Below are 14549 nucleotides of genomic sequence, written 5' to 3'. Positions count from 1 at the left end.
CTGCTTAGCTGCAGCCATAGCATCATGTATTTTCAGGGGTTGTGGATTCTTCTGTTCCAGTGTAACATATTAGCAATGGTTAAGTTTACTATGGATTGTTGCGTTGCTGTATATGGAGCAATTTAGTGTGATTCAACTAATAGTTTTTGGTGTAATGGAATTAACCAAAGATATATTCTTTCTTATCTGATTCACAGCAGCATATTCTGAGCTATGTAACCTACTCAGCCCACTCCCAAAACAAAGTAGCAAACTGGTCAGGCTTTGGTTATGAGAAATAAGGCCAAAAGTAAGTAAAATCCCCCATGAAGTAGACAGAACAAGCATCCAAATGAATGCTAGCATTGCCTCTGAAAAGAAATGTGCTAACGCTGGCCGGGGTGCAGGCTTTTGCTGTGAAGGACAAGCGCCCTGTGACGTCTTTCGGTGTTTACGCAGCGTAACGCCGGTGAGTGTGAAGCGCTGACAGGACGCTGGTTGGGAGCAGCGGTTGCTCGGAGCTCAGTGAAGTGTGTCTGCAGCAGTAAGCCCAACGCTGGATCATCAACACACAGAGGTGAGTGTTCCTGCCCCGGATCAGTTAATATGGATGATGCGGACCTCTGTAGTAGCTTTTCTCTGGGTTTTTTTTTTTTTGGAGGGGGGGCTTTTTTCCCACTTTTTTAAGACCTGGATTTAGGTTGAATAGGCTTATAATCGTATGACGTGTAACCAGCACCAAATGTAAATGTATTTATTTTTCGTGGCTCAGCCCTTTAATGTTAATTTAGCAGACTTTATTACATAAAAGCGCTCATGTGAGTCAGTGGATTTAGATCTTGCATCTCGGCAGAGCTGCGCTCTGGCTTTGGGACAGTTGCTGCAGTAGACACAAATCCATACCGTGGAAATGCGACCCACCGCCGGTGCCGCACTCTGATACTGACCACCCAGGGCAGAGTACAGATTCTGATTGTACACCATCCTGCACACCACCTCGTTTTGATTTGGTTTTCTTTAAAGTTTTTCGGCCACCATTGACTCTTCTGTCATTGTAAAACAGGGAGCAGACATCAGACTAACCCATACGCATCCAGTATGACTGTGACATCAGTACCATGCACTTAATGGAATGCATATTATGCGGCATAGAGATGTTAGGTACCGTCACTTTTTTTTTCATGCTAGATTAGAAGACATTTTTTTTATTTCGGTTGAAAGAATGACAAGCTGAGCACCTTTGTTGTGCAACTGCACAGTAGTAATAGTGTGCCCATTCTCTGCCTCTATTGACACAGGGACATGAATGTTTAACTACATGCTGTGGTCTGACAAACAGGTCCTGCTTGCTCATAATGAACAGCATGGGAGACGGAACGACTGCTTCACAGCACAACAACACATTTTCATGCTGTACATATATTCAGCTTTCATCTACACTGTCACCAAACATTAGTAAAAGAAATTGAGCTCAAGTGGTTGTATCCTCTCAGTCCAACAAACACGCAGCATGAACCCTGTATCATTAGGTACATCTGTTTATGAATGAAATTGAATCCTATTGGAGAAAGAGAAAAAAAGGCACCTTCTTTCCAAGATGAGCTGCTCCTCCTTCAGGCAGTTGTGTGAAAGTCAGCAGATGTACATGTGTCTGCCTGTGTTTCCATTCATGATTTTGCTACTCGGGGTCTGCGTAATGTGACGCTAAAAAAGCTTGATAAAATATTAACCAGCACACAAATAATTCATTAAACTGCTTCAAGGACAGAGGAAAAGCAGTCAGATAGATTAGTCCTATAGCTGATCTATAGCTTATCACAGATGTTTAGCTTATCACAGTCTCCTCTGCTCCTCCTGTCACATGGCCGCGATGGACACAGCTAAAGGAGATGTACAGAGATATGGTTGTGTAGAAAGTACAGGACATTCTTTAGCTCCCCACATATCCTGTATATTTTCATGTTTCAATAATATTGACTAAGTAGCAGCTCAGCAGTGAATGAAGCGGGTGCCTGATTTGCAGTATGACAGAAGAAGGTGTACAGTAGATGTTCAGAGATTTTGAGAGCTTTGCACATGCAAGAAATACTCTCATATATCTGGGGCTCAGCAGCTCAGCTGTGAGCTATTTATTCAGTCAAAGAGCAGCCAATTTCTCTGACTCTTATTAAAGTGAGCCAAATATGAACAATGCAATGTTTTTGTTGAGCGTGAAAAGATTCAACAAATCTGGGTGGACTTTTGCTCATTTTAACTTTGTCTTTAGTGACTCACTCCTTGTTTATTTTTGTATTAGCTGTGAAAGATTTTCTCCATGAATTAATCAACATTTTAAGGTGTTTCGATATGTCCCAACTGGATTTCAGATAGTTGCAGTGTAAAAGAACATTCTAACAGAGTGTGAAGTATGAACTTTTTCAGCTGTTATTTCATCATGATAAATCACGGTCAGCATGTTGCAGTTCAGTCTTTTTGGTTTAGACAAACAGAAGTGATAACCTCTCGGGTAAGGAGAGGACCTGTTGATGTGACCCCAGTACACAGTTGTTAATATTTCATTAAGCTTGTTTAGCGTTGCATTACACCATTCTCCTTGATTTAAGAGGAGCAACACATATCTAAAAAAAATCATTGTGCGAGCAAGCCATTGTGATTGGCTTTTTGTTTTTCTTACCACACAGGCAAAGAGAGTCTCATTAGAATTGAATTGCTTTGCCAAATAAGTGTGGCATAATTTGTTACTGAGTAAGATTTGAAAAGAAAATGCCATTGTGGGTACAGTTTGCCACCTGCACTTATGTGCTCAGAATGAGTTTAAACTAAAGATTTCAGTCTATTTGACTGGACAACAGCCAAATAATTGAATGACACTGTTCTCCTTGTTAAAGTATATTTATTAGCCAGTGTTTATGGAAACCACCTGCTTAGTGAAACTGGGTATTTGCATGACATGAACAACGACCTTGGCAGTGACAGTGTTTGTAAAAAACAGCCTTGTCTTTACTGTGAATAACGGATGGCTTTGGATCAAGCCGGATGTTTCAGCCAGACACCGGGTTTCTGTTTTCACTCCTTCTTAATGTTACAACAGGTTGCCTGGCAACACACTCCTCACCCCCTTCGTCTTCTTCAGCCATTGCCTGCCATTGGTTGAAGTGGATGGTAAAGTGAAGTGTTAGGCTTGTTACAAAGACACCCCCCGATCATGGGCGCTTTGGTCTATTGCTTTGGTGATAGATTTAAGCCAAATCCGCCCTCTTTTTTTTGTCCTCGTGTTGGATGTTAGCAAGTGATGGGAAAACAACAACATCATGACAGTGTTTTGCAGATATTCTAATGAGAATCAGACGCACCATCACACAAACTGAACCAACATTGTCAAGTGACACTAATACAGTTTGTAGAAATCCCCGTATGACATGAGAAACAGCTCTGAAGATCTGATATGTGTGCTGCCACCTGTGAAGCCGGGCTGTTATTGATGGAGCTGCATGTTGTGTTTGTGTCTGGGTGTGACGAGACAAGTCATACTGCGCCTGCATTCTTGAAATAGACCTATGATGGGGACCCTCTGGAGTCCCGCTGCACGCTCATTTCACACGAGGATGCCTTCATAGCACTTAAAATTGCTGGCTTATCACATCGCTGTTTAGATTCCCATTCAGCCGCTATATCCTATGACTCAATTATCAAGTAGTCCTGTCGCACAGGCGCTCAGAGAGTTATATTAGGGAACACGCTCAGAGCTTCCAATCCATGTTGGAGTCAAAACATCCAGCACTCTCTCAGACAATGATTTAAATTGTCATTGCAGCTCACCTAATGTCCTGTCTCTAAGCCGGGAGGAATCTGTAGTGCACAGCTGAGCTCATTATGTAGTCGTGACATAAAATAAATATCATGCGTGTCTCTTACTCACATTCCCAAATTAAATACCACATCTCAAATAATTGATTCATTGTTTTCAATTATGCCACTTTACTTTTTTTATATTTTTGGGAGGGAACTCAGCAACCACAAAAGCAAACTCGGAGCTACTTAAATATGAAATGTTTATCCTCTGTGCGAAGCCTCTGATCCAAGCTTCCTCACTCTTGGAGTTTAGCCTGGAGCGCTTTTTGTGAAGATGCATTGCTTTGGGTAACTCACTCACATTCTTATTACGGTACCTCTAACAGCCTAGCAGACTTGCTATAAGAAGCCTACTACCTCTAACATTGTCTGCAACAGGCAGTGTGGTCCATGCATCCAGCTCCAGTCCTCCCCAGGACTTTCACACATATGAGTCAAGTGCTCCCTGTCCAAAGGATTTGACCAGGGTCGCATCCAATAAGTATTTAGATTTTCTCATGGACACCCCGACAGGCTGTGAGCCTCTCCAAGTATGCAAGAACACAGGCATCATGGGTGGTTTTGCTTTTCACTCAAAAATTACCTTTGAGGGTCAGGAAACATCTTTAAAACAAGCCCTTAATATGATAGTGATACCGTTCAATTTCTTTACTGCTGTGATATTTCATTAATTAAGGTTTAAATAGTTTAAAAGCATAGACTCCATGTCCATACAGCTCAGCTTAAGCTCAGTTCCATTATCAGCATGAAGGTGTAATCCTGCTCAGAGGCCTATAATGACTGCAGTGTGTAAGTTACATGCATTTCCTTTTATGCTGCAGTTGTTTGAAATGAACTTCAAATAGCTTTGCTCCAGGAATGTGTTGAATCCCAGGCTGCTGTCCAGCATGGAAGCTGTTTATGGAAGAGAGTTGGGAGGGTCTCAATTAAGGGGATAAGCTGCTGCTCTGGAGTGGCCCTTTCGAGCCATGTTTGGAGCTGTTTGGTGATCTACAAGCAGCACTGGATAGCTTCTCCCTTCTCAGCCATTTGTTGACAAAGCAGAAGTCAAACGGTTTTACGTAACAGCCCTTTCTCTCTGTCCACAGTACAGCTGAGTATGTGATGAGAGCTCTTTTGTGTTGACATAGCACAGTGTCAAGGCAGCCTCTGAACGTTTCGCAGAGACCCCCCCACATGACACACATCATAGTTCAACTTAGTACCACCCTGCCTTTGTTTAGTTTTCAGAACGGTCAAACAGAAAATCTGGAGGCCAATCCAGAAAAAGTTGCTGCCAATAGAAAGAGACCCCAGACCACCAATATGGACTAACTTGGACCACTAATATAGTCCAGTCTGCCTAAAATGTTTCTTTTCAGTTTACTGAAGTAGTGTAGAGTACTGTTACTTGTGAAGTAGCAACAGTTACATTATGGCCAAGATATATTTCTTAGAGAGGTTGGTAAGCTAAAACAGTAGAGCTGACCTATACCCTCATATAATACTACTTTTTTATCTCTAGACTGGATGTGCGGTGGGTGAGACAACACAATAGCAATTGCTCATGAAATAACATTATAGTCAGCTACATTGTGTCACCTAATGTTATACTTTAGTGCAGTGAGATTGCTATTGTGCAGCAACTGCTATGAAACATTTTACATTTGAGTTGTATAAGATAACCAAAATTTGGTCTTCTATTGTTCCTCGCTCAACTCAGATTTACCTGATTCCTCAAACTGAGAGTGATCTGATGTCTACTTAAGACACAAACTTGTTTTAAGTACAGTTCCCCTCCCCCCGTTCTGAAAAATGTATATCACATACTGAACGACACAATATAACTATTTGGTAGATTCCCTTACAGCGCTGGTAATGAGTGTTTGATAATTGGTAATAGTGGATAATCCTTTTTTTTGTTATTCTTTTTCCGATTTTAAAGGCTGTTTGGTATTTTTGTGGTTATGTCTATGTAAAGCCCTTTTTACACTGGTCAGAAAATCTGCTAACACCCACTGTTATCTCACTTTTGAATCCAACAAGGAAGTCTTTAATCAACATTTAATTCTGTGTCAAATTAATCTACAGTAGTTGCGGGTATTGTGGAGTCTTACTTTGCAGAATCACATGTTTACTAACCATAACCTCTCTGAAAATGATAGCAAGGACTTGCAGATAAAAAGAGATGAGGCTGGTCGATATTACCTGTCAGCGAGACATTTGGCAGCTCTGTGCAGATCACTGAGACTGTCATCAGAGTGTGGTCAAAGTGTCAGAAATTATAGCTTCAACAAGGGTTTGTTCTTACCCTTTGCACAGACCACCATTCTTTGCTCGTACCTGTTCTTCTTCACACGTTGTTTACATTCTTTCCCCAGGTCATTGGCCTAAGACAGCTGATCCCAAAACAGTAAATCAAAATCACATATCATCAGCAGCAGCAGATCATCATGCAGGGTAAACAGCAAATATGTGTCCATCGGGATGGAGTTGACAATGGTGTCTCACAATTTGAAATACATTTAAGTTAAACATTTGTGGGAAGTAAATACGTTCCTTTAATTTCTTTGAATATAAATGGAGAAACAAACTTATATTTCAATGTTGGAACTAATGTTCCCTTAAAGCATTGGACGTTTGAGACCATTTTGCTCTATAGATAAAAGAGAAAAGAGAAAACGAGCGGTTAGCTTAGCTTTACATAAAGTTGTCAACTCTGCTCTGTGAAATTGATTTTAGAACGGTAATATTTTGAATTACCATTTTAAAGTCTATCTGACAGAGCACGGTTAATTATCCGTTAATTATCACTTTCAGCAAAATTAGGGTGCCAAGCAGCTGTTGTGGCTAGCAACTGTGACAGCTAAGAGGGCCAGCGACACCTAACAAATATCTCCCTCTCCCAAAAATTAGCTTGCCTTAGCTTCCCATTTTATAGGTTCCTTACATGCCCCTTACACTATACAGCATCCTTCGATGCTGTATAATCCTTCGAGTAGGCAAGTGGTCAAGAATGGTTTTTCCAATGTTCTACATCGAACATAAACGCTGTCTGATCTCGGCATAGCACCAATAGTTGATTTTGCTTATGATATGCCTTGTGAAATATATAAAAACATTCTTATGGATATGTTAACAAGGTAAAAAAAAACTTGATTAGCAGTCATTAATCACAGAAATCCTTCTTAATGTATTTCAAAATACATTTACATACAGTTGCCAGTACTTGTTTTTGTTGTCTTACTATTCTTAAGATTTTTAAAATGTTATTGTGGAGTTGAATTGACAGCAGTATTAGGGACCTTAGAGATGGTTCAGTCATCCAGTCGCAAATTGCAGCCATCCTCCAGCAGTCTGTCTGTGTCTCTTGCTCGTCCTGCGTGAGCATTTGGAGGGGGAGGAAGATTTTATATGTTGGTCTGCACAGTTGCTGAGTAGGTGACACATTCCCAGGTGGCATGTGGTGACAGCTCAATCTGGAATCGCCTGCTGTTAAAAACAAACAGACCCCCTCGATAGAGAGGGTCAAGGTCAGTGCTGGGACCGTCCCACCCAGACGACCCTCAAAGCCAGACAGCTCCCAGAGCTTTAGAGGGAGCTGTTGAACTGGACTGTGGACTAAGGACTATCCGCGCACATCATCAAGTAGGTAATGAATCACTCTCCATCTGCAGTAAAGCTGTTAGACATTCATTGCCTTTCGGGAGTTGTTTGTTTTGGAAAAATATTTCTGTTAGACCCGAGAGCGTTCAGTAGCAGTTCATTTATCTGCATGTGCGCCTCATTTAGCAGCTGAACTGAGGCATACGGATGGGATCATCTTGCTGTCATTTTTATCTCAAATTTGTGATTGGTCTTTAATTTTTTCAGTTTTTTTTTTCAGTTTTCGCTTTATGAGAAATATGCAGATGTAACACTTTTAATCAAGTCGCTGAAGAACCCAAGGCAAAAAATGTGATCCTGATGGTAAAGATACTTTCAGTCTAACTCAACATCTGTTGAACTTTAAACCAAATCAACAGATGTTGAGGTAACCTCATATCTGTTTATTTTTCCTAACAGATGAGCCAAGTTTTTAATTAAATGATGTCTCGCAGCTTCCCAGATTCTAAGAAGTGACTGTGCATTTAGCAATTTTACAAGAATTCGGCTGACACGGCTTCTCTTATTTTCCTGTTTGTCTTGGCCCAACCAACACTGGCCATCTCAGTGTTGCAGCACTGCTCCCCTCTTTTTCACAGGCTGGATGGATGGAGTTTCTTGCCCTGCTTTGCTTATACGTAGCTCTTCCAAAAAAGGCCTGGGGTGATTTCTGCTCTAGTGTGTTTATATAGCAAACTGAACACTGCATGCTGTCATCATCTCTTTATTTATCATATCTGAGAGGTTCAAACTCCATGGCAGTGCTTGTTTCTGCTGTAAATTCATCATGTTAAGGTTCACATGAGGATACGGCAGGAGCTGTGTTCGCATAATTCCAAGCACTTCTCAAAGGAATGCCCATTAATAGTTTAGATCTAATAGGAAATTAGATCATGGATCTCATCCTCTCTGGGATGCTGGGGGTCAGGAAGCCAGCTGATTTTAGTAGAGAGAGGAAAAATAAATACAAATTCTCTGATGCTCAGGGACAGCTCAGCACCGAGGCTGGAAGACATTTAAAAGGTTTTAGCTCGGTGTGCCCTTGAGACTGGTTTGGAATCGCTCCCATTTTCCCCTCATCCATTTAGGCCTGTTTGTGGAGGTTTCCAGCTGGAACGTCAGTCCCCGCCCTACTCTGCAGGTTGGCTTATTTACGGCGACTAGTAAACACGGTGCGGACACAGTCCCACACAAACGCAACACAAGCTGAAACAAGCAAGCTGAAAACCTTAAAAGGTGATTTAGATTGAAAAATGAATTCAGTAGATTGTGCTGGTCACACTTTTAACATTATTATCCACAGTGAGTGTGAAAGCTGCCTAAGTGTATGTGTGTTTATGTACAAGTGACTGCACAGTGAAATACATTTAAGTTAAACATTTGTGGGAAGCAAATACGTTCTTTTAATTTCTTTGAACATAAATGGAGAAACAAGCTTGTATTTCTGTGTCTTTGAGTGTGTTTGGATCTTGACTCAATTGGCCTGTTTCTTTGGCGTTCTAAATGGGGACATGTCTTAAATCAGCCGTGCTGGCTGAGCTCAATGGGAGGCCCAGCAGAGTAACGGGAAGTGTTTCACAGCTACCTTTCTGGTGGCCTTGGTACTGCTTCTGCATGCTCCACTGATGGCACTTGGATTAACACGTTTGTTCTTTCTCACAGTCCTCTCTCTGGATCTTAAAAGGGAAAACAGCTGCAATTTTGATTTTGTAGCATTTGTCCAGCATAGGTTAACTTCCTTGCAAGATTTAAAGCTGAAAAAAAGTTCACCGACAGACATATCTAAATTGCTGATGAAAGTGAGGGTTATTTTGTCATGGGCCTGATCAGCAGGCAGATGTCCAAGATGTGTTCCATCTCTTTCAGCTGGGATGGGCTGAGCATTAAGAGATGCCTTCATCCTCTTATTTAAAAGAGGAACCACCAAAGTTATGTAATTGTGGCATGTTATTATTTTTGCAACACTCGTTTAGCTTCATTGTGTATGTTTTCCACACGCACTTGACTCTGAACTGTTGTTTAAACGTCTTCCATGTCTTTCTTGTCCAGGGCTCTCCAGCAGAGGGCAGCATAAGGCCAAGAGCAACTCCCAGTAAGTCTGCTCCCAGTCTCTGTCGAAGTTCATCAAATAACTCAGTAAACCTCATGTCCTTCACGCTGGGATTTTAGCTAAATCAGTTCATTTTTATATATTACTTGCATTCTACTAAATAGTTCCATTCTGTTTGCTGCAAAGAGTAGTTGCAGAGGCACAATTAATGCACATTTAGAACATATATGTTTTTGACTTTTCGTGTTTGTTGATTTTGTAGAATCAGATCCTCGAGCAGTTTGCGCGGTCAGGATCACACCTCTGAAAACCATGAAAGGCTCTCCTGACCTGATTCCCACCGCAGGTAATGTTTCAAGCCACCTCATTTTTTTTTTAGCACCTACAACTGCAAGACAACAAAAAATAAAAGAGGCTTCATCTCGCCTGGGGTGTTACTTTTACAACCTGACAATAAAGAAAATTAAAAAATGGCACAACAATCCCCTACTGGTCTACTTTCACTGCCGACAGTGATGGTGGTAATTAGCTGTATAGACTGCAGGATATTAATCCCATGGCCTGGTTTTGATGATACAGTTCTATTTTCAGTCATTTGGGCCATTAGGTGGAAATAACTTGAATTCTCAGCAGCTCTGAAGCTGGAGCGCAGTACTGAGAATGTAGCATCCAGAAGTAAGACTGCCATCGCTTCAATGAAAGCTGTGGAAATGAGGATGTCATTTTTAAATGTGTTCAGACTTGGACTCGAGCAGAGTGTGCAAAGGGAAAGGAGTCGTAACTCTAAGGGCCACGCTCGTGCACATAGACGATGAGGATTGCGACAGCGAAAAGCCAAACGTCATCACAGCGCCAAGTAAGTCAGAGCTCTCTCCACATGATGAAATAATATTTAGAAGGCAGTAATAATTGCATGGCCATGTTGAAAAAAAACGACACGTCTTTGTGGAATGTGGACAGAGGACGTAATTGTTGCTGTAATCTGGGGGGCATTTCATCATGATATTTAGTTGTAAAAATTCCATAGATGCCTTTTGGAGCTGTTTCTGATGTCAGGATTATCTAACTCCTCTTGTTTTGAAGTGTATGCTCAGTTGTTGGACACACTCATAGAGTCATGATAAGGGCTGATTGCTCATATTTCCATGCCAGTCAAAAAGCTTCTTTGTTCCGGCCCGCCCACACTGCACTTTGGACCCACCGGCCTTGACTGTGGGCTTGTTTGTTACTTAGAGCACTCTGGAACTGGACTGGAGGCTGGCCAGGGCTGTTGGGGAGATGCTTTAATTGTTGCAGAGCCTGAATAAAAAGGCCATTGGAACAAATGATCTTTGCAGCTCACTGAATAGGCTTTTTGTTCTCATGACAAAGTTCAGAGATTGTGGGAGAATCTTGTTTTTTTCCCCTTTCTGGGGATATTAACAACTCTGTGCATGAAAACCACCAAAGAAAGCGCTCACCCAGCTGAATGGAATGGAAATTCATTGGGACAGCAATTATCTGTTATGGTTTGCTGTTATGAGTTTACAGAATTACTCATAGTTTTCTTTTTGCTCTATTGGCTGCTTAACTAAGAACATTCTGGACTCTTTTCAGGTGGCTGGTCAGGCCAGATTAATGGAGACAGCGCTAAAGCAGGACTGGCTGAGGGAGGCATTAACACCACAGCTCATCTACCTCCTGAAAACAACACTCAGTGCCAGGTATGTTTAGCTCCAACAAGATATTTGCTCGGTTTTTAAGTTTTACAGTAATTAGACCTCTGTGGTCTTTTTATTTCTCTGTTTGATATCTGTGAAATCTCACGGAAAGATTCTCAGATCCTTGACTCTTTCAGCCCTAAAGTTTTGGGGTTTTTTTCCTGCTATTTTTAGGTCAATTTGCCCAAAAGAATAAACGAAAACCACGCTCCATCCTCCACGGACATTCAGACCTGTTTCACGTCTACTCCCAGTTTTGGTTATCCCAGTACGAGCACAGTAAACCCCACCATAGTCCTGCTGCAGCACAACAGAGGTGAGCACTGTCTGTAAGCTGTGGGTGACGCATATCAAGGACAGCATCCAAATGCTATCGGAGTCTGTCGTTAACTTGGCTGTGTGAGATTTTACTTGCCGAGGTTTTTTGGTATTGTTTGCTAAGTCTTAACAGTGTGTGTGAGATCCCTCAGCATTGTCTCTGTCTGTGGAACATACGGAATACCTTGTGCTTTCACACGTTTGCTTCACTGCTTGGTCCCATTTCACCACCATATCCCTGTGTGTCTTTCTCTCACAGAGCAGAAAAAGAATCTCTCTCATTTGGAAGGTATGCATTTGGGTTTTGGTGATGGACAGATATTTCAATTTATTCTTTCATTTATTTTTTTTATTCCAAGGCAAAAAAAGTTTTTCTCTGTTAGCAATTTTGGTAGCCTTCCTCGTGTATTGTTACTTGTGAAATCTGGGACAAACCCTATTTGTAGTAGTTGTTATCCCTTTCAGTAACACAAATGTGCATTACAGAATGGCATCCCGCTGTTTGTGAAGTTAGATTGTATTTTCTATTCTCTCTTTAACCTACTTGACACTCGATGCACCATATTTCTTGGCACTTGGGACCCGTTTATACTCGGTTGCAAACACTCACATGGATGCAGAGTTGTTCTTAATATAGTACCTGCTTGGAATGTGCAGAATGCCATCCGCATATAAGCATCTACAGAAAAAGGTATTTCTCAGAAGTCTGTGGACAAGTCAGCATAGATATGGGAGGTCGAGTGGCCTAATGTACATAAACACATTCTGATGAGGATATTTATGGTCACACAGACCCTACTGGAATTTTGCATACTCGCTGACAAATGTTTTAGTGTCACATCCCTGATATGTGTCAAAAACGTTACCCTCGAGGCAGCAGGTGTGAGCTGTACCGTGGACAGCCATGAAAGTTGCAGTTACCTATGTTTATACAACAAATAAGCAATCATGCTGATATTTAAGAACTTTGATAATGCATGAAACAAGTGAAAAAGTTGAATTAATTAGCATTAAGTGATATATTTGCTGAATACATTGCACCCAGGAAGCTGGCTCTTTGTCCTATTAAGTAGACGTAAGACCCCCCCCCCGCACACACAATGCTCTGCTTCTTGACGTAAGCTAAAGCAGTTGGATACAGCTTAATGAATGTGCTTTCCTGCTCTGTAATTTTAAATGAATGTTGTTGGAAAAAGTGTCTTTTCTGTTTATATCCCACATGTATTTAACGCATGTGGCCTGCATCATCATCAGTGCTTGATTTAATGCAAAACTTCAGCCCCACTGTAGCCTGAACCTGTTCTGCGAGTTATCTGACATGTCACTAGAAATGGGCCGTGAACTTTGAATTTCATCAGCCTTAAGTCTTTTTGGATTATATCTTGCTATTGTGCTTTACAGAGCCAACTCCAGAAAGGGACAAAAGCCCTGACCCTGGGAGAGACTCTGTGAGTCCGGTCTCTGATATGGACGGGAAGAGGCTGCGGCTATCACTGCACTCCCCGGTCCTCAGTCCTCTCAACAAGCCTATTGTGCCTGTGCGGGTGAGCCACAAAACCAACTGTCCAATGAAGACCAATCAGCTCACTACAAATCTTTAATTGGGGGTTTGTTTATATGGTGGATTGGTCATTTTTCTCATAGCAGAAGATGTATAATTTATATACAAAAGCATTACAAACATTGTAATGTTTTTTTATATATATTTGTCCATGTACTTGTTATAGCGGGTGAAAAACATTGCAAATAATAATGTTCCATTTAGGTGTTAGCCTACAAAGTACCAAAACTCTAAAGCTGTAGTGTCAAAAATGTCTGCCAATACAGTGTTAAAAAGCAGAGGGTTGATCTTTGTCTTATGTTCTTACTTCCCCACTAAGGATTTATAATTTCCCCTATTTCATTCCAGAACACTGAAAAGTCCAAAGAGTGGTATAAGACAATGTTCAAACAGATTCATAGGATACCTGGTGAGTCTTTTTGTTTGTTCGTTTGTTTCCTTGTTGCTGTCCAAGATTTTTCTGTGTTTTTGTTTGTGCGTCTATGTTATGTCACGCTGTCCTCTGTCTCTCCATCACTGTGTTCAGAGCCTATTGAGGAAAATCCGTACCGCCCCACCTACATTTTCCCTGAGAACTATGACATTCACATGAAATCAAAAGGTATATGACGGCAGTAACTCTGCTCTCGTTGGCTTTACTAATCCGCGGCCATCTCGAGCCCTCTCAAACACTACAACTCTTTTTAAATTTCTAGTACCTGCTCGTGAAAAACACATTAAAGATGCATTTAAGATTCTTCGAATACTATGTAATCTTTTCTAATTTAATTTGGGGAGATTGTTTCTTTCAGACAGCAGAGCCACTTTAATGGTGTGTCCAAGTTTAATTTTGTAAATTTAGATATGTTACAGATAAAAAAGAAAATGAATAATTGTTTCTTTAAGCTGCTTCAGAGTCGTGTATTGTGCTTTCTGGCTCATTGCCTGACATGTTTCCTGCTTTTTCTGCTAGTAAAAGTCAGGCTATCTGTTGTGGAAAAGATCTTTACTCTGAGTGGAACAAATATATTAAGTGGAACAAAATCCATGATTTGAAGAAGACGTATCCCACGTCTCCAAGTCACCATTTAAGAATATTCACTAGTGAAACAAAAAACAGACCACCCTGACTTCATATGCTGTTGGTCCATTACATACACCATAGCTGGACTCTGCCCCCACCAAGACATTAGCAGCACATCCTTAAGTCCCAAAGTCTTGTTCTCGCACATCGCTCCACACCCTGTCGGCAGTTTGTCCGAAACCATCTCAGTAGACACTCGTCAGAAGTTCCACACAAACTTTGCCCTTTCAGAGATCCCTCAACTGAGTCATTTAGCCAGAGAGATGTGGCCCTTGTACTGTATCTATCACACTGGACTATGACCTAATCCCAGTTCCCACCCAAAGGTCTGCTAAACCCTCACAGATTTCACTGTAGTACTTGAGTGAGTTGATGAGGGCTACAAATGCCATAGCAATGAGA

The 14549-nt window shown here is 41.3% G+C and overlaps 2 protein-coding genes across 4 annotated transcripts in view; both read left to right on the top strand.

Moving 5' to 3' along the window:
- eif3s10 (eukaryotic translation initiation factor 3, subunit 10 (theta)) overlaps positions 1 to 3770 on the top strand; it is a 211800-nt gene extending 208030 nt beyond the window's left edge. Inside the window, exon 23 of the mRNA XM_072391390.1 lies at positions 3760 to 3770. The gene's annotated coding sequence lies outside the window, so the exon portion shown is untranslated. The remainder of the gene's footprint in view (positions 1 to 3759) is intronic.
- The window catches only part of LOC140313321 (sorbin and SH3 domain-containing protein 1), a 40241-nt gene continuing 26144 nt past the window's right edge, over positions 453 to 14549 (top strand). For 2 of the 3 annotated variants that reach the window (XM_072391387.1, XM_072391386.1), the window contains exons 1-10: positions 453 to 556; positions 9505 to 9547; positions 9768 to 9851; positions 10245 to 10361; positions 11102 to 11208; positions 11380 to 11521; positions 11783 to 11812; positions 12925 to 13067; positions 13433 to 13493; positions 13611 to 13685. In XM_072391387.1, coding sequence (XP_072247488.1) covers positions 9818 to 9851; positions 10245 to 10361; positions 11102 to 11208; positions 11380 to 11521; positions 11783 to 11812; positions 12925 to 13067; positions 13433 to 13493; positions 13611 to 13685 — 709 coding nt within the window. In that variant the 5' untranslated portion in view covers positions 453 to 556; positions 9505 to 9547; positions 9768 to 9817. Of the gene's footprint in view, positions 557 to 7368; positions 7459 to 9504; positions 9548 to 9767; positions 9852 to 10244; positions 10362 to 11101; positions 11209 to 11379; positions 11522 to 11782; positions 11813 to 12924; positions 13068 to 13432; positions 13494 to 13610; positions 13686 to 14549 lie in introns of those variants that run through there. The other variant, XM_072391388.1, reaches the window with a different exon arrangement.

Source organism: Leuresthes tenuis, unplaced genomic scaffold, assembly GCF_036924035.1.
Source record: "Leuresthes tenuis unplaced genomic scaffold, fLeuTen1.0.hap1 SCAF_8, whole genome shotgun sequence".
NCBI lineage: Eukaryota > Metazoa > Chordata > Actinopteri > Atheriniformes > Atherinopsidae > Leuresthes > Leuresthes tenuis.
Note: the sequence above shows the minus strand (reverse complement) of the source record. Positions and strands in the feature narration are given on the sequence as shown.